Source organism: Saimiri boliviensis, chromosome 5 (assembly GCF_048565385.1).
Source record: "Saimiri boliviensis isolate mSaiBol1 chromosome 5, mSaiBol1.pri, whole genome shotgun sequence".
NCBI lineage: Eukaryota > Metazoa > Chordata > Mammalia > Primates > Cebidae > Saimiri > Saimiri boliviensis.
Genome location: NC_133453.1, coordinates 32,180,785 through 32,203,055, shown reverse-complemented (window position 1 = coordinate 32,203,055; position 22,271 = coordinate 32,180,785). Strand labels below are relative to the sequence as shown.

The 22,271-nt window shown below is 37.5% G+C and overlaps 1 protein-coding gene across 1 annotated transcript in view; it reads left to right on the top strand.

The window, feature by feature from the left end:
• PTH2R (parathyroid hormone 2 receptor) overlaps positions 1-22,271 on the top strand; it is a 92,851-nt gene that overhangs the window by 51,222 nt on the left and 19,358 nt on the right. The window contains exon 9 of the mRNA XM_003925594.4: positions 7,661-7,727. Within this exon, the coding sequence (XP_003925643.1) occupies positions 7,661-7,727 (67 nt within the window). The remainder of the gene's footprint in view (positions 1-7,660; positions 7,728-22,271) is intronic.

Sequence of the window (22,271 nt, the reverse complement as noted above, 5' to 3'; positions counted from 1 at the left end):
TTTTCCTATCTTCTAGCAGACGTATTTTAAAATAATAAACATACATTAGAAGTGGAATTTATCTCTGTGAGTCATTAAATTCTAGGTAGCATGAGGCTAATTTAATGTATCATTTTAAAGTTCAGGGCAACAATTCTGTAAATTATTTAAATTATTTAAAATGTATCATTTTAAGGATGCATTTTAATGTATCATGATTCACCTAATACATTCAAAGAACCATTTAAATGTAAAAGATACCTTTGCATTACATGGTAATGAACCCTTTCTTTATATTTTGACAGACCTGAGTTCAAATCTTGATCTAACTGCTGCTAGTTTTGGGACCAAGGGACCCAAAACACATATTCTCTTTGTGTATTAGCTTCTCGTGTATAAAACAGAGATAATAATGTATAAATGGCATTAATACATTATTATTTACACTTAGCATAGTATCTGGCACTAAATGGGAGTGTGCTGAGAAGGAGCTCAGATACAGGTGCCTTATAGGCTTGTTCTTCTACTTCTTGGTTCTGGAACAGCAGATGTACAATCTAACCTCTCTGGGCCTCAGTTTTCTCCGCTGTCAAATGCAGATAAAATGAATACTACTCTTTACAGAGTTGTTGTAAGAATAGATGAGATAGTGTGTGTAAAATACTGCAAAGTTTGGAATATGCTGGTATTGAGTGCTAAACACTCATTAGCAAGTATTACTCTTTTGCTTCATTAATTTGTACTCATAGGTAATGTCTAGTTAAATTAAAAAATAGCATTTTTGTATATTGTTATTTCATTAGAAAGCTGAACTCAACCTTTTATTAATCCTAGCTTACAATATTTCGATTTTGATCCTGTCAAGTTGATGGAAACCTGATTTGGCTGAAGCTAGAGCTTATGAATTAGGCTGTAGAAAAGATGAGGGGTGGAGGCCTTATAGACCCTCATAGGCCAGATTAGGATGTTTGGTCTTTGTTCAGTGATAGTACAGCAAATTTGTAAAGATCATCACCAGAACATAGGATAATAATACCCGATGTTGGAAGAATGTAATAATAAAAACAGTTGCTGGCATTTTTGAGTGCTGACCACCTTCCAGATACTTTATAATTTTGCAAATATTAAGTTAATCAAAACTCATCATCAACTCTGTGACACTGAGATCAGAGAAGTGGTGTCCAAGGTTGCATGACTGGTAGAAAAGGGCTTTGATCTCAGACATTCAGGCTCTAGAGGCATTCAGAAAATACTTATAGGCAGATGAGATGTTTCTATTGAGATAAGTGGAATTTTATTATATGTGGAGGAGTAGAGTTGTAGAGGGATTTTTTTTTACAATATCACTGATAGCTTCTCACGCTTCAGTTGATTTAACACACCCGGTAATCAAGAGTGAACAGTGGAAAATGTCCAGAGTACACTAGACAGATGTTTTTCTTATCTTCACTATGTCTAGCCTTTTATCTTTTTTTTTTTCTTCCACTTCTAGTTCTTTCTGTTTTCTGAATCAGAAATAGGTTATTACCTACCATGGATTTTTCAACAATTCCCATTTTTTGTTGACATGTGAACTCATGCCTGTGAATTTGTATTGCATGTATACATTCAGGGTTGTCTATTGGCATGTTTTTCTCATTCACATGATAAAATTAAATATATCTGCATTTCATGGCATTAAATGATAAAATTAAACATATCTGCATTTCGTGGTAAAAACCATAGCTACAAATGCTCTACCTTGTTAGTGCGTTTGAAATCTACTATTCCACCATATAAATCTTCCTTATCAAAGTCCTGCAGCATTTAGTATGCATATTATATAATTATTCCTTTCTTATCTACCATCTTATTTCTCTTAATGTGCAAGTGTAACTGTCTCATTTTTCCAACAAATCATGAATTTTAAATGGGCATAAATGAAATTCCCTCTTTGACAGTAGATAACTCTTTGATGTGTGCTGATCAATTCTTGTGAATTCGGCTGGCCATTTTTTCCCCCATTTGCTCAGTATCTATTAAACAATTATAAAGTTTGAGTTAATGCAAGTTGTGAGTTATAAGGAGATGTGGTTTTTCTTTCATTTATGACTTGCAGCAGTTATTCTCAGCCTCAATCTTCCATCTGTAAATGAGAATAATATTCTTGGCCATGACTAATGCTGTGAGTTTGCAGGGGTTAGATCTGAAAATTAGATGAGAGGCCATTATGAAAGGACTTTGTAAACTCCAAGTTTTAGACAAACAATAAATATTACCTTTAATGTGGGTAAAGAACCAGTAACTTTTAAGGCTCGATCACTATATATAACTAGAAAAAAATCTTGACAACCATCTCCTGCCATTCCTTGTAAGTGTCTGACAGCTTGTAAGTCACCCTTTACTTCCATCTGTTCCAAGTGCCTCCATGGCTGACTGCAGGGTGTCTGCCTGGTAAAGGCTTTCAGTTGGCTCAAATGGATTTTGGCCAGAGCCCCCCAGTTGTCTGTGTTTCTCTTGAGGGACTATATGATGAATGAACATGAACACATTCAATTTTTTTGGTGTTATTTCTGTTTTAAATAATGGTAAGTCAAAGAAAGAAAAGGAAAAGGTAGAAAAGCATTCAGATGCTTGCGCTTTGCTCTCATGGTTAAGCTTACTACTATGGACTGAATTGTGTCTCCCAATTTCATATGTTAAAGCCCTAGCCCCCATTGGGTCTGTATTTGGAGATAGGGTCTATATGGAGCTAATTAAGGTTAAGGAGGTCATAAGAGTGGGCCCTGATCTGAAAGTATTAGTGTCCTTATAAGAAGAGATGCCAGAGAGGCTGGCTCTCCGTTTCTCTTTGTGCTCACAAAGAAGAGGTCATGTGGGTATACGGTGAGATGGAGGCTGCTTTCAAGCCAAGAAAAGAGGTCTCACTGGAAATGGACCATTCTGGCATCCTGATCTCAAACTTACAGTCTCCAGACTGAGAAAATAAATGTCTATTGTTTAAGCCACCTAGCCTGTGGTATTTTGCTATGGCACCAGCCTGTGGTATTTTGCTATCCCACATCAAGCAGATTAATACACTTATGATAAATAAAAGGTAATTTAAAGAGAGGCAGCTTTAACTTACATATGCAGTAATGCCAAACATTTTTTTTATGTTAACAGAGTACAATTTAATATCCACAGATTGTGTATACTTTGTGATAATAGTTCTTTTTTTCTGTTATCTCCTGGGAAACTTTCTTTAAGCCAATATATTGTTTTGAGTTACTAGATATTTCCTTCAGGAATTATTTTGTCTGCTATGCACTGAAGAAAAATCCACATGACGTGAACACCTGAACTCTATAAAGAACCTGTCACTCACTGTTCATGGAAACTGGAACTGTACAGAGTCATTGTCTTTAGGTGCAGCCTTTCTCCTACTTGCTTCAAAGCTCCCCATTCATCAGTTTCCCTCAGTTCCAAAACTTGTTGGCTTTGCATTTTTTTCTTGCTTTGATCGCTTTATGCTATTTGAATTTGTTAACAATTGAGGGTTGATGTTATCTACATTGATATCATTATTGCTATATATACACAGTGAGATTGGAAATCTCAAAGAAAACTTGCAACACCTGCTATTTGATTTTCATGGGAGGGAAGTTGCATTAATAAAGAGGTACTAATTAATGCGATCATGATCAGATTCTGAGATATGACCTAGATTCAGAATTTTAGAGATAATAGGACCCAAGGCATTTTCTAGTCCATCCTCTTGCATTAGAGATAAGCAAATGTGATCCAGAGACATCAGGACACATTCTCAAGGCTTAAAGCTAGACTGAAGCAGAATTTGGTTCATTCATTCAATTAGTTAGATCATGTGAGCACTGTATAAAATATATCACTTTCTTCCTAGCTTATTCAGAATAAAATCTTGAATCTACAGTGCCCAAATATGGGATAATTAGATGAAGGGTCATTTTATATTTAATTTTGCCTATAAACATAAACTGTATTACTACTTATCTGAGATAATTTCAAAATCACCTGATTCAATTTCTCATAAAATTCAGCTTTTCTACAGATAAAGTTTTTGTGGGTTTTCTAGGTTTTTCTCTGACCTATATATAGTGCCATGTGACAACATTCAGGGGAGAGATCAGAATTTAAATACCTTCAAAGGATGGATGGGGTCCATATTCATGTCTACATTTGAGACTCACTGTTTTCTTATTTTATTTTATTTTATTTTATTTTATTTTATTTTATTTTATTTTATTGCATTTTAGGTTTTGGGGTACATGTGAAGAACATGCAAGATTGTTGCATAGGTACACAAATGGCAGTGTGGTTTTCTGCCTTCTGTCCCCTTGCCTGTGTCTGTCATTTCTCCCCATGCTATCTCACTGTTTTCTAATATGGCCTTTCAAAGCTAACTCTCTGGTTTTCTCTGCAGCTTGGACATTTAGAGATAAGCATATCAGACCCAGTTTTAAAAGATACCTTAAACTCTATTGATATGCAAAAGAAGTCTTTTTAAGATCTAAAATTCTATCTAGTGTTATTTAGGCTGAGCATTGTGGCTAAGCCTATAATTCCAGCTCTTTGGGAGGTCAAAGCGGGCTGATTGCTTGAGGCCAGGGGTTCAAGACCAGCTTGGCCAATATGGTGAAATGCAAAAAAAAAAAAAAAAAAAAAAAATTAGCTGGACATGGTAGTGCATGCCTCTAATTCCAGCTACTTGGGAGGCTGAAGCAGGAGATTTGCTTGAACCTGGCAAGTGGAGGCTATAATGAGCCAAGATTGTGTTGCTGCACTACAGCCTGGGCAACAGAGGGAGACTGTCTTAAAAAAAAAAAAGAGTATTATTTTACGAAGATCAGCTAAGATAATGGAGTAATTTAGGTTGTGCAAATTAAATTAAAAAGTGAGCAATTTTGTGCTCTTTCTTTTTACTTACAAAAGCAAAAACACCTTATAGGATACCTTATTATCTTCTCTTTGCCTCATTATCAAAGAAGATAAGAGATGCCAACGAGAGAAGAAACCCATCACTTCTTTGCTATATTTTTGTTTCACCATCCAGCAGCAAAGGTGGGAACTGCAAAGGAAAGGACCAAGAAGCCCTCTGACATTTCTAGAACATCTGTACTGGCTTTTGGGGTCAGCTTCTCTCGCTTCTACTCTTACTGGTTGTAAGTTGTGGAGAGAATGTAGTACTCAGTCAATTCAATTCTCTGGACTCCTTGGGCAGAGCAACATGCCTGTTTCCAGCCCTCGTGGTAGGAAGTACTACTTTCTAGTCAGACCCTTGCATCTCAGGCTTCACCATCCAGAGCTGCATTTCCTAGAAGATGAAAATTTATTAAAAAAATTTGAACAGAAGATAGTTTCTGGCCATGTTAACAAAGGCAGTGTGAGTGGGAACATTGAAGAATTAAGTAAAAATAAGCATTAATAGCATTTTCTTTAAAAAGTTTGAAATCTGTTTCTTTTCTTTTCTTTTTTTTTTGGAGTTTTTTTTTTATTGCATTTTAGGTTTTGGGGTACATGTGATGAACATGCAAGATTGTTGCATAGGTACACACATGGCAGTGTGGTTTGCTGCCTTCCGTCCCCTCACCTGTTTCTTATATCACAGGGCAAATTTGAAACTTTGACACTGACCATCAAAGACAAGTTTTTTATGATTTTAGATGTAGCTGGTTTTGACCTACTTTCAAATACAGGCACTTTATAGAATCTGAATTGTATAATTGAATCCCAGTGTGTTAGAAGACACCATTGGGATTCTGCCATTGAAGCAAAGAAAAAAGACTGTGAAGTTTTACCAAATGTCAAAAACTGAAAAGAAAATTTATGGAATCCAAAAGCCTTGTAGCTTAGATCTTGGCTAAGTGAATCAATGTTCAATTTACAGTTACATGAGATATGCCATCTTCCTAATGGTAGAAAGCTTTTTTAGGGTAGTGTGATTCTGCATAACTCAGTAGTATTGTCTTTTATCTTTCTTGTCTGGTTAAATAATGTGGAAAACAGATACATGTAAATAAGTCTAGAAAATGTTCAATAATATGCAAGTGTAAGATTTTTGTGTCTTAAATTTCCATGTTATTCAAACTTCAAGTCCACTGAATATATGCATTTCAATTTGGCTGGACAAGAATTACACTTTAGTGTAGGGTTCTGATTGATTTGACTGTGGTATATTCTCCCAGTGGAATGCAGAGCTACTGAGCTCTATTGGTACAGATATGCAAAGAAATAAAAAATACACTTTTAAAAGGGAAAAGCAAATTGCACAATAATAATGTAGTGCATACACTACATTTTTGAACCATAGAGGAAAGTAAGAATATAAGCTTTGTGTTTGTTTGCATTTGCATAAAGAAACATTGGAAACATATACAAACAACATAATAAAAGATGTTATCTGTAAGGAGAGGGGTAGGGGCAGAGGTAGACAGGAATGGGATTGTAGAATTGGGATTGCTGGGTTGAATGGTAATTCTTTTAGCTCTTCGAGGAATTGCCATACTGCTTTCCTCAGTGGTTGAACTATTTTACCCTCCCACCAACAGTGAATAAGGATTCCCTTTTCTCTGCAACCTCGCCAGCATCTGCTATTTCTTGACTTTTTAGTAGCCATTCTAACTGGTGTGAGACTGTATCTCATTGTGGTTTTGATTTGCATGTCTCTAGATTTCTTAACCTCATTAATTAATGAGGGAGCTACTAAGATGTTATGATTGGTTCAAAGGAGAAATCTAAAGAACCACGTTTACATTTAGTACAATAAATACAGAAATTTTACAAATAAATGCAAAAGCCACTCAGTATTCACAGGATACTAGTCAATTACATTCCACTGAACATCACAGCTTATTTTCATTTCTACAGACAAGAATAATTTGTATTCATTTTCTATTGCATTTCTATGAATAAGAATAACTTGCATTATTGTAGGGATCTACAATTCATGAAGTAAAATAGAATTGCTGTAATGTCTCAGAGAGAGAACTTTCTCTATCAATGAATTTAAATTATTATGGCTCATTTCAGTAATAGTAAAAGTGAAATATCGATTGCATGACATTTAGAAGACTATTGCTTTTTGCAACTCCAGAAACATGGTTTTAACTCTCGTCACAATAAAAGTAATTCACTAATATTTACAAATTTTTACTCATCTGCAAGAGGTAGATAATAATATGAAAATCAGTACCCGCTACATGTTGTTGTTGTTTTTTTCCCCATTGGCTAGTTTTAAGATAAGATTTCTTTTCTTTCTTTTTTCTTTTCTCTTTTTTTTTTGAGATGGGGTCTCACTCTGTCACCAGGCTGGAGTGCAGTGGTGCAATCCTGGCTCACTGCAACCTCCCCCTCCCCAGTTCAAGCAATTCTTCTGCCTCAGCGTCCCAAGTAGCTGGGACTACATGTGTGCACCACCACGCCCAGCTAATTTTTATATTTTTAGTAGAGACAGTGTTTCACCATGTTGGCCAGGATGATCTTGATCTCTTGACCTTGTGATCCACCCACCTCAGCCTACCGAAGTGCTGGGATTACAGGAGTGAGCCACCGCGTCCGGCCATGGCTTGTTTCTTAATTGGAAGTACGAGGTTGGAGTTTTTGGTGAAACTTAAAATACTACTTAATTCTCACTGCCCGTTTGCTTTGCCAATTTATCATGACAGTTTTTTTTTCAATGTCTCAGGTGCTGGGAACTTAGTGCTGGAGAGATCAAGTGGATTTATCAAGCACCAATCTTAGCAGCTATTGGGGTAAGTTTAAAAGTTTGTATAGTTAAAAAAGAGATGAATAATTAAACTGCTGCTAAAACCCAGAGAAAGTGTGCCTGTCACTGCATTCTGCAATAGATTTGAGAAACTTACACGTATAGCAACAACTGTTGGAAGAGTCTGGGATAGAGATCAGACACTTATTGTGACTGACACTGAGATCCATGCAGAAAGCCTTCTTTTAATCAGCTAGCCCTTGGGGTCAATTCTGAGACTTCAAAACGTCTATGAACATTTATATGTTTTGGGAGTTGGAAGGCCCTAAGTCTCCTTTTTATTTATCATATTATTTTACCATTTTAACATTCTGATCACCTGGTAGTAGGTCAGTATGATAGGAAAGGAAAGATGGAATAGTAGGAAAACACAGAAATTACTGAGAGAGAAGAATGGTAATATGATATATAAAGTATTCCCTAAGGCTTTTATTTGGGATACTTCACCTAAGGAGTTAAGTGGATCCTATACCAAGAAATATCCCAAATAATTCTATCTAATAGGATAGACTATTAGAGTGGAAAGTAATGGCAAAAAACACAATTACTTTTTCACTAACCTAATAATAAGGAGAAAGACTAGAGTCCACAATGCATGTTGCACTGGACGTTATCTGCCTGTAATATTTCCAATGCACATTGCCTCTGTGTTGCAAAGGAAAACAAAATCACACACTTCTTTGTATCTAGTAAAACTTATCAAAATGTTTACTCTTGATCTTCTTTGAAGACTTTAAGGAATCAGCTTCTTTTGATTTGTTAAAGAAATTATACTACTTTGTGTTTTACTGGTGTTCATGTATGTAATACATGCTACAAGCATTTTAAAAAGAGAATTACTATCTCAATAATAAATTTAAATTATAAAACAATGTAGCAATTTGATTATTAACTAATTTTGATGTTTTTCTTTGTTCCCCAGTTTCATATTCTTCTTGTTTTTTTTTTTGGACAATGTGTCACTATTTTGTCAGAAGGGCAGCTATTGAGGTGGTTGAGGTTTTGTAGGCTCATCCAAAGAATCAGATAAAAGCTTATTTACCTCATAGGAAAAACGCGTGAAGAAAATAGGAGAGATCAAAAGGAATTCTTGTAGAAGCCCATTGAAAGAAATGTTTAGAGAGAGAAATAAAATATAGAACACTTTTAGAGAAGCTATTTTGTATCCTTGCTAAACCATCCTATTAACAAATTGGTTCCAATTCCCTATATCCTAGGAGAAAACAAAAAACGGATTATGGATAAATTAATGACTTAAATGTATAAACACCTGTAATTTTAATTTTTAATGTAAATGAAATGCCGCTTATTCATCTGGTGATAAACAGTCCTAGATCTACAACTATATCCCTGAGAGACAGCAATGAACTTAGAGATGAAAATTAACTGCTCAGATTTTTTTTTACCCATTGGTACTGTACTTAATCCGTATTTATTATACTTTCAAGCCTTTTACTTTCCTCCTTTCTAATTCCTCCTCCATGTGTTTGCTCCTCAATATCTTACTATTATCTTTTTAAGGGAACAATCTATATCTTATTACTTTTTCTTTGTCTTTAGTGTCTTATACTGAGACTGATCAATAAGAGATAATTAATGCTCTTAAATTTGCCTACATTTTAATATGATTATACGATGATTAAGTTTGATTTTATATTTGATGAAAATGAAAGTGAAATCCAAGAGATCCTTGTAAAATTACCAGGAATTGAAGCAAAGGAGAGTGGAGAAAAGGAAATCCCAGGGCATTTTTTCATGGAAATGACTGATTTTTATCCAAAGCTTTATAGTTTATTTACAGATCTAAGTCACTCACATCATCAACAGGGATGAAAAATTTATTTTCTGAGGTTTCTAATTTGCAGTACGAAGCAGTAAAGCTAGGTGATTAGAGGGCTTCTGAAGATTCACTGTTGGTGATGGAGAAAAAGAAGACAGCACACTCAATAAACTTTGAAGAAAGTTCATGTGGAAGGCCATTTTCATCTTCTTGGGCTTAAGTTATGACAGTTCTAAGCTAAGAATTCTGAAGTGCTTTTCCTATATTACAAAGTTCATTTAATCTCAAAAATCACAGTTGAGATTCAATAACAGCTTGCTGTTCACTGACAGTTACTGTTTTGTTTCATTATTACAATTCAGTGTTATCACAATTCCCTTGAAGGTTCTTAATTTACTCATAATCTACTAGTGTATCTGAAAGTTTTCATAAAACATCAAGAATTGGATTTGAAATAAATACTTATTTTAATCAAAAATTTAAAGAAGGCTGAGTTATGAATGAAAAACTGAAAAAGCAAGTAGAAAACTACAGGAAAGAAAAAATAGAATTATAAAAAAAAAAACTCCAAGGTGGAATTTTCAATTCAAAAGGGGAATACCTCAAGAGACAAGAAGATACACTTCAAGAAAATAGGGCTCTTAGGAAAGAGATTTGCCCCTCCTGGGAATAAGACTGTGGAAGGCCTGTGTGGATAATTGTGTGGTATGTAACACCAGGTAGTTAGATTGCCTGTGCTAACAGTTCAGAGGATTAACTTAAAGCACACACAGAAATCCTGGAAATCCAGGGTTTTGGAATATACATAGTGAACTCAAGTTGATATGTTTTAAAACCTGGATTCCAAAAACAAAGATTATTTTACTTAGAATGCCAAGACAAGAGCTCTGTAAGCACTATTGACTTTCAGGAAAAAAAAAATACTTTAATATCTGCATTGGAAGTAAATAATAAACAATCATGGGCAAAGATGGTAGTGATTAATGGGGGACATTTATTCATTGCCGATTGGCAGGTTGTACGAGAGCATTCCAATGGTCTGCGCCAAGGTCGAGTGTGGGTTTCGAACAGTGTCAGGAGCTGAGGCTGCAAAGGAGGCAGGGCCAGACCCTGAAGGGGTTTCTAAGCCTCACTAAAGAATTGACACCTAATCCTGCAAGGGGTGACAACCAAAAGTTTAGACATTGGAGAGTGAAGGAATCTGGTTTTTCATTCGGAAAGATCTCAGGGCTTCATTGAAGCTGGCAGCGGAGTAACCACTGTGGGTGTCTCCTGGGTAGGGATTTAAGCCACAGTGATGGCGAGTGGAAAGGACGTGGGTCTGAGAGAGTTAGGGTTGTGGAATTCTGAGCACTGTCCATTTAAACTCGGCATACACATTTTCCTCATTTCTGTGACCTGGTCCCTTTTTCCTCCCTGATCTCATGTCACGTCATCTTCTCGCTCCTGCTGCCTCAGCTCCACACAATGGCTTTCTTTAGTTCCCTGAACATGCTTCATGTTCCCACCTCAGGGCCTTTGCCTGTGCTGTTCTGTATACCTGACATGCTGTTCCCCCTGCTTGTGCATTCTTCCTTCAGGTATCAGCTAATGGACAACCTCTTCAGATATCCCTTTTCTGACCACTTGACAGCATAGGCTCTGGGCCAGGCTGCCTTTTTTTGAATCCCAGGTCTGCCCTTTTGTCAAGTGTACATGCTGAAATTTTATGGTGCAGGGTGGCCTTGGGAAAGTTATTTAAACTCACAATCCCCTTTTGCCATCTATAAGATGGGAGTAGTCGTGTAGATTACAAGAGTTAGTCATTGGACTGAGTAAGGAACAGTGGCTGGCACATAGCGCTATAAGCATTAGCTATTATCATTTTTACTTTTCATGTGTTAATATCTTGCCCACACTCCAGGTAGACCTCTCCTCCTCCCCACAACACATTAACTGAAAAAATGTATCCATAAAGTCATAAAAATAATATTGGTTTCTGGACTGCAATAAGACTAGCACATTGTGCCTTGTATATCAGTAAGTGGCCGTTCAGACCTGAGGGGACTCTCAGGGACGATCTGGCTTCCCAGACTCCACAGTCCCCCAGGATAACACCATGAGTGCTTCTGTGTTTGTGCACAGGACCTTCTGATTGCAGAATGTCCACTCTTTTTGTATCCTATAAAACCTGGCATACCATTGGTTTGACTGTTTTCAAAAGGCTGTAAAGTTATCTACCCAAAATGGTATAATTATTACCTCTTGGTGAGTAGAGGTTATTTTTACCATTTTGTTAAACATCGTTTTGTTATTCATTTTAGGAGTATCAGAAGGCCTTACTTTATGATTGAGAAATCGATGTTTACATTTTTAAAAAGTTATTAAGCTCTCACTTTTGTAATTTTTCAAGTAAACTATTCCATGATTCACCTTCTATTCAAACGTAATAAAACACGAGGCAAGAAAGTATAACATAATTTTTTTTTTTTTTGCTTTCTCTTCCTTGCTTCCTATGTGAGGTCCTGTTGTTAAATGCAATAAATAATTGATTAAAAAGAAACATCTTCCTAAGTATGTTTCATGATCTTCCCCGTAACTTGCTGGCAAACCAGGCAGATAGTAAGTTAGTGCCACTGTGATGAACCTGACGGGCACGCAAGGTCTCTTCTCTCCAGGACTGCGTGAAGATGTAAAGACGGGAAACTGCCACACCAGTGTGTGATCTGTCTGTCCAGCCCGTTTGAATGCACGTGGACACAGTGTGAAGGACTAAGGAGGTCTGCCCTTTCTTGGAGTGATGCCAAATGTGTCACAGTAGTGACAGTATAGACTCTGGGCCAGACTGTCTTTGTTAGTATCCCAGGCCTGCCCTTCTGTTGAGTGCGCAAGCTGAAATTTTACTGGGCAGGCTAGGCTTGGGCAAGTTTTAAAAACTCAGGGTCCACTTTTGCCACCTATAAAATGGGAATAGGCCAGGTGTGGTGGCTGCTGCCTATAATCCCAGTGCGTTTGTAGGCATAGGCAGGAGGCTAGCTTGAGGCCAGGCGTTCAAGATAAGCCTGGCAACAAAGCAAAACCCCTAATTCTTTTCCCCATAATAACTGTACCTACTCACATTCATATTAGCAGGGTACAATTTTTTTTTCTCTCCATATCCTAGCTAACATTTATCTTTTGTGTTTTTGAACTATCAATGGCCATTAAGCCATTGTTTGTTTTTTTGAAACAGGATCTCACTCTGTCACCCAGGCTGGAGAGCAGTGGTACAGTCATGGCTCACTGCAGCCTTGATCTCCGGGGCTTAAATGATCCTCCTGCTTCAGCCTCCTGAGTAACTAAGATTACAGGCAGGTGCCACCATGTCCAGCTAATGTGTGTATTTTTTGTAGAGATGTGATTTCGCCATGTTGCCCAGGCTAGTCTCAAACTCCTGGGCTCAAGGAATTCACTCACCTCCATCTCCCATAGTACTGGGATTACAGGTGGGAGCCACCATGCCCAGCCCCATGAAGCCATTCTAACATGTATGAGATGTTAGCTTGTGGTTTTTATTTGCAGTTCCTTGATAATTAGTGATGATCAGTTTTTCACATACTTGTTGGCTATTTGTAAGTGCTTTTTAAAAATTTTTTTGAGATGGAGTCTCGGTCTGTCATCGAGACTGGAGTGCAGTGGTGCAATCTCGGTACCCTGCAATCTTGCCTCTTGGATTCAAGTGATTCACCTGTCTCAGACTTCTGAGTAGCTGAGATTACAGGCGCATGCCACCATGCCTGGCTAATTTTTGTATTTTTAATAGAGACGGAGTTTCACTACTTTGGCCAGGCTGGTCTTAAACTCCTGACTTCAAGTGATCCACCCGCCTCGGCTTCCCAAACTGTTGAGTTTACAGGCATGAGCCACTGCACCTGGCTAAGTCTTCTTCTTCTTCTTTGTTAAATAGTTTAATGCATTTTGGTAGCTAACTGACAGGAATGGCACAGACAAACATGTACTTGTATGTAGGATTATTTAGAAAAGTATAGTGAGTGGATGGAATTTACTATATGATAAAAGTGCTACAAACACAAGTTAGTTGCTGTCAAGAAATCTGTTTTTTAAAAAATCCAAATGCTGGCATTGTTCAGAAAAATTTAACAGGTTTATTTATAACTGTTATGAAGGCAAACTGCTGAAACTTGTTCAACTGAAACATTTGGTGTATATTAATACTTTGTTTCCATGCATTTATATTACAAATTCACACACAAATGAAAATGGAAAAACTGCCAATACCTGATTTCTGTTCCCTATTTTTTCACTCACAGTCATTTACTTAGATGCCTTTTGACTCCATGTGGGTAGTGGCACGGGGAATTTAACGCTCAGAAATACCAACAAGAGGAGGAAGCTTTTAATTTTTTTCTTTGAGAATGAACTGTTTCCTATCATAGTGGATTCTCAAGCAAGTTCTCCATGAATGCAGCATGGATGTCTTTTGGTATAATTGTTGCATATTTGGTCTGGATTATACACAGCTCAATGTCTCCAGAAAGGCCAACCTGACAGATCTCAGTTGCTTCCTGCAAAGCACAAGTAGTTGCGCTCTGGATGTGCCGATCTGTTCTGAAGTCCTTAGCAGTTTCTTGCACCAGATGCTAGGAGGAAAGTTTGTGAATTAGGCATTCAGTGGACTTGTGATAACATCTAATTTCACCAAGTGCCTTGCTTGGTATCCAGCCTGCTAACGGTGAAGTTTCTTCACCCCTCCAGTAGATGGCACACTAGCCTTTGTAGTTTTTTTTGTAGGTTGCTTTGAGGGCAATCTGCATGGCATAGAGAGCTCCTTCAGCTTCTCTTTCAGCTAGGCTTGGTCAGCTAGAGCTGTATGAGAAACATCTATTCAGCTCCTTTGCCCATTCTTAAATTGGGTTGTTTCAGTTGCCTGAGTTCCTTATATAATTTGTTTATTAGCCCCTTATTGAATACATGGTTTGCAAATACTTTCTCCCATTTCACAGGTTGCCTTTTCACTCTATTGTTTCCTTTCCTGTGCAGAAACATTTTAGTTGAATGCAATCCTGCTTGTTCATTTTTGTTTTTCTTGCCTGTGCTTTTGGTACTTATTTCTAAGTATTTTATGGTTTTTGTTGTTATCGTCAATTGATTTTTTTTCCTTAATTTTCTTTTTGGCTAGTTCATTGTACAATTTGTTCAACATTTCAACTGAATTCTTTTTATCAGCTAAATTTTGGCATCTGCCCCAAAGAAGCAAGTGCTTGCATTTCATCCTCCTTGGAGATGTCAGACTTTCCTTAAATTTTGGGTTAATTGATTATCCTGTAACTTTGTTTTCTGATGCATTTAAAAAGTTAAAAATAATTTTGTCATATTAGCCAGCATTTGTTTGTTATAATGGTGGGGGAAAGGTTTTTTCTCCCCCCTAGCTTTCTACTATTGGGGAAATATAATTTAGAACAAAATCTTCTCCATAAAGGTATTAGAGAAAGAAAACACTTTTACTATTAAGTTATTAAACCAGAATGTGGTGTGCATTACACACAATCTGCTAAGAGATTGCAAAGGGAAAGAAATCTCACTCCTTTGTATAGCCAAGCAGTTACAACTCATTATATACAAGTTTTCAAGAGAAATGATAACTAGTCTTTAAGTAAGAGGGACTTGACAATACTATAGGCCACACATGATTCATCCTAACTTTACCTGGTAATTGGGGTGGCCACCTGTCATGGCTAAGTAGCTTTATTGGAGAAAAAAACAAGCTTGTCATTGCTTTATGGCAGGAGGAAGTTTTGCAACTTCAAAATAGGGGCCTATCAAAGTTAAACTCCTACCCTATAAAAAGGGATGCTTTCTCTCTTGATGTTTGCATTTCAAAGAGATGGTTCTTTGGTCCTTGAAAAAGATATTCCTGGGCCATAAATTCCTGGGCCAAAAGATATTCCTAACCAAAGGCCTATCTAATCTTCAAAAGGATTTATAAACATATCAAAGAGATGAAAAAGTACATACTCATTTTCTAAGGTAAATGCTCTAAGAAAAAGGAGGAAAGGGAAATCTCTTCCCCCATTTTCAACAGGGAGAATGAAGCCTCTTGCTTTTTAATTTGTATTTGGCCTCACACCATCTCCTAAGCAGCAGATGACATCTCTGGGTTAATTTGATCATGAAATGGTCTTGCAGTGATTTCCAGCAAAACTCTCCTACGTATTTTCCTCCTGGGATTTCAAGCCCACATTCTTGGGGACCATGCAGCCCACATTCCTCATTTGACTTTAGAACCAGTCTGTAAAGGGAGAATTAAACCCAGAACTTAACCTCTGTGGATTCAGAGTGTGTTGCTCCTTCTTCTGAGTTGTTTTGTGTGATGAAGCCAGGAAGAATGAAAATAATAATAGCAACAACAAACATGACATAGTTCTTACAATGTGCTGGGCAGTGTGTTAAACATTTAATAGACATCAGTCTATCTAATTCTACATAACTCTATATAAGGAAACTGCAAGAATACCCAATATTAAGTGATGGAGCTGGGTTCTGACTTCAGGGTCAATGTCCCTACCAAATGAACTCCGTGCATTTATAATAAAATCTAACATCTCTGATAATCCAGCAAAGATGTCACACTTGTGCCTGTGCCTCTTTACACACCACACCCTGGCTATGTCGTTTCAGTCAGTTGCTTGACCTTGTCCACCTCTGTTTTTCTCAGGTCTGTATTACATGCCCCACCATACTTCTAGAAGGCTGGAATGTGCTTCCTTCTGTGCCTCTTTTGAAATACTACTTTTTCTTTGTGACCTTGATGCCCTCCAATCTAAATTAGATCACTGATTATAATCTACAGGGCACAGTAAGGCTTTTTCTTTTTAACATCACATTGTATCATGTCTCTCATTGTGGAATGTCCATGTTGTCCACCAAGCTGCAAGGTTTTTGTAAACAAGAGCCATGGATTTTGTTTTGTTTTGTTTTGTTTTTTTTTCCCTAAACTTATGATACCTAGTGCTTACCTAGTTTCCTGGCACAGAGTGGCCACTCAATAAATACTTGTTGGAAAAACAAAACATGCGTTAAAAAATAGATATGCTGGGGAACTGGGAAGAGGAAAGATGCAAAATAAGAGCACAAAGCAAGTAAAATTACAGTACTTGTGAGTCCATTTTATGCAATCTTTTCGGTTTCTTTTTTTTTTTTAACATTTTTTTAAATTGCATTTTAGGTTTTGAGGTACATGTGAAGAACATGCAAGATTGTTGCATAGGTACACACATGGCAGTGTGATTTGCTGCCTTCCTCCCCTTCACCTATATCTGGCATTTCTCCCCATGCTATCTCTCCCCACCTCCCCACCCCCCATCCCTCCCCCATTTCTCCCCAACAGACCCCAGTGTGTAGTGCTCCCCTCCCTGTGTCCACGTGTTCTAGAGGAGAAAACTACAGCTCATGCAGATAAAGTTCACATGACTAGTGTAATGAAGCAAAGAATTTAACATGCATTTTGTGACCACGTTCCTTTCACTTGCATTCCAAAACATGCCAAACTATGTTTTGAATTTATGGGAAAAATCTTTCCATTTATATGGCTATGTTCATAGTTTTAAAAAATAGCTTAACTTTAGGATATAAGGTTGTTTTTTAGTCATACATTGCATGTGGCATGGTTTTATGTAAATATATGTAATATATGTTCTAACAAAATCTATTTGCCCAGAATTTAAGATCCAAATTAGGTCCTTTACTTAATTCTGTCTTAGGCTATTATAATACTGTAGACACTATTAATTTGATGTTTGTATATCTAGGAGTAAAATTAGATAAATTATGGTCAGAATTTCTAAGCAATATATAAGATAAAACTAAATTTAAGAGAGTAAGGGAATTTGTTAAGTATGAGCAGTCAGAAGTCATGTCAAGAGAACTGATTTTTAGAGATAATCATAGATTCCAGTAAAAGTTTCGAAGGAATCAGTTAATTTTGGAATTGTAAAATCTGTGATATAGCATTGTTGCTTTCTGTTTTGTTCATGTGTGTTAAAAGTATGTTAAAGAGAACTAGAGTCGCTGGAAAATACTAAATTTTGTTCTGAAAATAAATGTCTCCAAATATAATCATTTATCAGACACCTGTGCCATCTTGATGTTGATTTGAGGATGATTTTAAAAAATTTTCCCTGTAAGGTCAAAATATAAGGGAAATATTTCCTAATTAACAATAGAGCATGATGCTTTGTTTTGGTTCTGGGACTCCTGGAGCATCATAAGAAGGCATAGGGTTGCTCAGCCTGAACAGTAGGAGATGCTGCAGGAGGGCAGCTGGCCTGGAAGAAGTGGGAAAGGGGAGATTGATTAATTCAATACATTCTGACCAAGCTGGGGCACTGACTGAGACATGAGCACCTGCATTTGCACTGATGTCAACCAAGAGGCACTGTAACAGCTGAAACAAAATAAAAACAGAGACATAAAAATACAAATTGGGAAATAGTGCAGACTTACTCTTGGGCATTTATGAGAGGACCTTGAGAATGCCAGTATTATGGTGTGGAGAGTGGTATGGTACTAGTAGAAACCTGAGATCTTGAATTTACAGGTTAAGGAAAAGAAAAGAAGAAACTCTGTGGTATTTGTCTTTATTTAAATATTTCCTTCAGGCTGTGTTACTCTCCCCATTTACCCACCCTTTCATCCAGCATCCATTGATAGGTGATCAAATTGTCTTTCTAGGCCCTGCCCAAATTTTGTCCTTACCAAAATGTCTTTGGTATGGTTTGGCTGTGTCCCCACACAAATCTCATCTTGAATTCCCACGTGTTGTGGGAGGGTTCTGTGGGAAGTAATTGAATCATGGGGGCAGGTCTTTCCTGTGCTGTTCTCATGTTAATAATAAGTCTTACAAGATATGATGAATATATAGAGCTGAGTTTCCTTGCACAAGCTCTCTTCTTTTGTCTGCTGCCATATGAGACATGGCATTCACTTTCCTCCATGGTTGTGAGGTGTCTCCAGCTACGTGGAACTGTAAGTCCATTAAATAATTTTTTCTTCCCATTCTCAGGTGTGCCTTTATCAGCAGCATGAACACAGACTAATACAGTAAATTGGTACCAATAAGAGTGGAGGACTGCTGAGAAGATACTTGAAAACGTTTAAATGACTTTTGAACTGGGTAACAGGCAGAGGTTGGAACAGTTCAAGGGGATCATAAGACAGGAAAATGTGGGATAGTTTGGAACTCCCTAGAGACTTGTTGAACGGCTTCGACCAAAATGCTGTTAATGATGTGGATAATGAAATCCAGGCTGAGGTGGTCTCAGATGGAGGTGAGGAACTTGTTGGGAACAGGAGCAAAGGTGACTCTTGTTATCTTTTAGCAAAGAGACTGGTAGCATTTTACCCCTGCCCTAAAGATTTGTGGAACTTTGAACTGGAGGGAAATTATTTAGGGCATCTGACAGAAGAAATTTCTAAGCAGCAAAGAATTCAAAAGGTAACTTGGGTGCTGTTGAAGGCATTCAGTTTTAAAAGGGAAACAGAGCATAAAAGTTTGGAAAATTTGCATCCTGACAATGCAATAGAAAGAAAATTTCATTTTTTGAAGAGAAATTCAAGCTGGCTGCAGAAATTTGTATTAGTAAAAAGGAACTGAATGTTAATCCCCAAGATAATGGGGAAAAATGTCTCCAGGACACTTCAGAGGTCTTCACAGAAAACCCTTTCATCTTAGGCCTGGAGGTTTAGGAGGAAAAAATGATTCATGGGCTGGACCCAGGGTCCACATGCTGTGTGCAGCCTAGGGACTTGCTGCCCTGTGTCCCAGCTGCTCCAGTCATGGCTGAAAGGGACCAATGTAGAGATCGGGACATGGCTTCAGAAGGTGCAAGCCCCATTGATAGCTTCCATGTTGTGTTGAGACTGTGAGTGCACAGAAGTCAAGAACTGAGGTTTGGACACCTCTGTCTAGATACCAGAAAATGTATGAAAATGCCTGGATGTCTAGGCAGAAGTTTGCTGCAGGGGAAAGGCCCTCATGGAGAACCTCTGCTATGGCAATGTGAAAGGGAAATGTTGGGTTCGAGCCTTCACACAGAGTTTAAATACTGGGGCACTGCCCAGGAGGTGGGGGGCTATATTCTGCAAAGCCACAGGACAGAGGCCTAAGGCCATGGGAGCCCATTTCTTTCATCAGCGTGACCTGGATATGAGACATGGAGTCAAAGGATGTCATTTTGGAGTTTTAAAATTTGATTGCCTCATTGGATTTTGGACTTGCATGGATCCTGTAGCCCCCTTGTTTTGGCCAATTTCTCCCATTTGGAGTGGCTGTATTTACCCAGTGCCTGTACCCCCATTGAATCTAGGAAGCAACTAACTTGGTTTTGATTTTACAGGTTCATAGGCAGAAGGGACTTGCCTTGACTTGAATAAGACTTTGGACTGTGGATTTTTGATCTGATGCTGAAATGAGTTAAGACTTTAGTGGAATGTTGGGAAGGTGTGATTGGTTTGAAATATGAGGATGCGAGATTTGGGAGGGCCTGGGGTGAAATGATATGGTTTGGCTGTGTTCACACCCAAATCTCATCTTGAATTTCCACATGCTGTGGGAGGTACCCCATGAGAGGTGATTGAATCATGGGATCAGGTCTTCCCTGTGCCATTCTTGTGATAGTGCATAAGTCTCATGAGATCTGATGATTATATAAGTGGAAGTTTCCCGGCGTAAGCTCTCTTCTTTTGTCTGCCATCATGTGAGACATGCCTTTCACTTTCCGTTATGACTGTGAGGCATCCCTAGCCATGGAGAACTGTAAGTCCATTAAACCTTTTCTTTTCTTTTCAGTTTCAGATGTGTCTTTATCAGCAGCATGAAAACGGACTGATACAGTCTTCCTTTGTCTCTTAACAAAGTTATTAGTCATCTGATGAATAAATATTTGAGTCCCTTTTTGTTTCGAGAATATTTCAGAGTCTTTTTTTTTTGCATTAATCCTCAAACAACTTTCAAGTAGGTATTTTTATTATTCCCAGTTTGGGTCCAAGAAAGGTTATATAACTTGCCTGAGGTTATACATTTAGAAAATGCTGAAGCCAAGGTCAAACCTGGACAATGTGGTGCTGGAGCCCACAGTTTTTGCTCTTTCTTGCCATAGGATTTAAGCTAGAGCAGTGTTTCCTTATGTAGGGGAACATACCCTGGTGCATGAGAAGACTTAGGTGGCACATGTAAGGTCATTCAGCGATATTGAATCATACTGAGTATTGGTCCCTTTCCAACTCTTCTAAACACATCAAGGAGAAAGTTTTATTTTGGTTTTGGTCTTGAACAACTTTGACATGTGTAGTGTCTTTCTCTGGGGGTGGGGGGCAGGGGTAGGACAGGCAACCCAAGCTAGATAACATTTCATAAGGCTTTTTGTTTCCGTCGTATGCATTTCACAGTTGTCTCTTAGTTACAGCAGCTTCTTCTAGTTCTCTATTTATGGTTAATGGTATGAAATTTAAATTTTAAGAATGTAATGAAAGTTGATTGAAGAAAGGTATGAAGTATACAATAGTAGGTAAATAATATCAATATGACAAAATCATGATGATGGCACCCTAAATGACTTATTTGGAGATCACTGAACTAGAAAAATTTCTTCAACAGTGAATCCTGAAATTATACAAAAGTCCTGGCCAGTGTAAGCAGTGGGTGTTCACATGGTTGTGGGAGGTTAGTTGTGTTTTATGTGATCAGACACTTTAAAAGTGTACCATATGGCATTTTACTTACTAGCTCTGTCTCCCTGTGTGCTCCTCATGGGGAGGGATAATCTATTCTCTTATTTTTCTAGAATGACTGCTCTTTATTGGTGCCTAGGAAATATTGCCTGAATAAAAATATAGATATATATTTAATTATATTACTTATTGTGGATCATAAGATTTTTTGATAAGCATGCCACATGTAGGTACCTCACAATCATTTAAAATATGTTTTCCTTCATAGCTGAAATAAATATATCAATATTATTGTTTCAATTTTATGATTGGCAATACTGGCACACAGGGAAGTATTTGACTTAGAATTAAAAGGTTTTGGAGCTAGGGGCACCTTAGATTTTGTTGAGTCTTACTAACATTCTAGTCTATAAACAGTCAAACTCATATCCAAGGTCATACAGGTCATTAGTGGAGGAGGTGTAACTTAAAGTTTTTGTAATAGGGTTGGTATTCGTGTGAACAAGTGTATGAATCCTGTGTGAACCCTTACCAGTTGCTGACTGTATTATGATTTAGCCCCTTTTAAAATGAAGTTTTCTAAAAAGGAAATAGGATATTCTAGTATCTGTCATAGGACTATTAGGAGGACTATGTAAGATTATTGATGTGCTGAGTATAATCTATGAAAAGCATTCAATAAATAGTAGCTTATATAGCATTCAATAAATAGACTACTATTTATTGGTGGTTCATGTAGTAGTGATACAGGCTTATCTAAATGGTGGTTCATGTAGTAGTGATACAGGCTTATCTAAGTCTTTCTGTGGCCATCGTGAAGTTCAGAATAGGGACAAGAGAGCACCAGACTCTGGAGGGCTTAATAAAGGAAACACCAAGAAGGTGAGATTTGAACTAAAAATATGAAGGAAGAGTAGAAATCACTCACCTAAATCACTTAATAGGTAAAGGGCAGAGAAGAGTTTTCCTGGCATAGAGATTAGTCCCCGACACGTGGGCATGTTATGTTTTCTATGGCTGGAATGAACAGTGCATCTGCAGAAT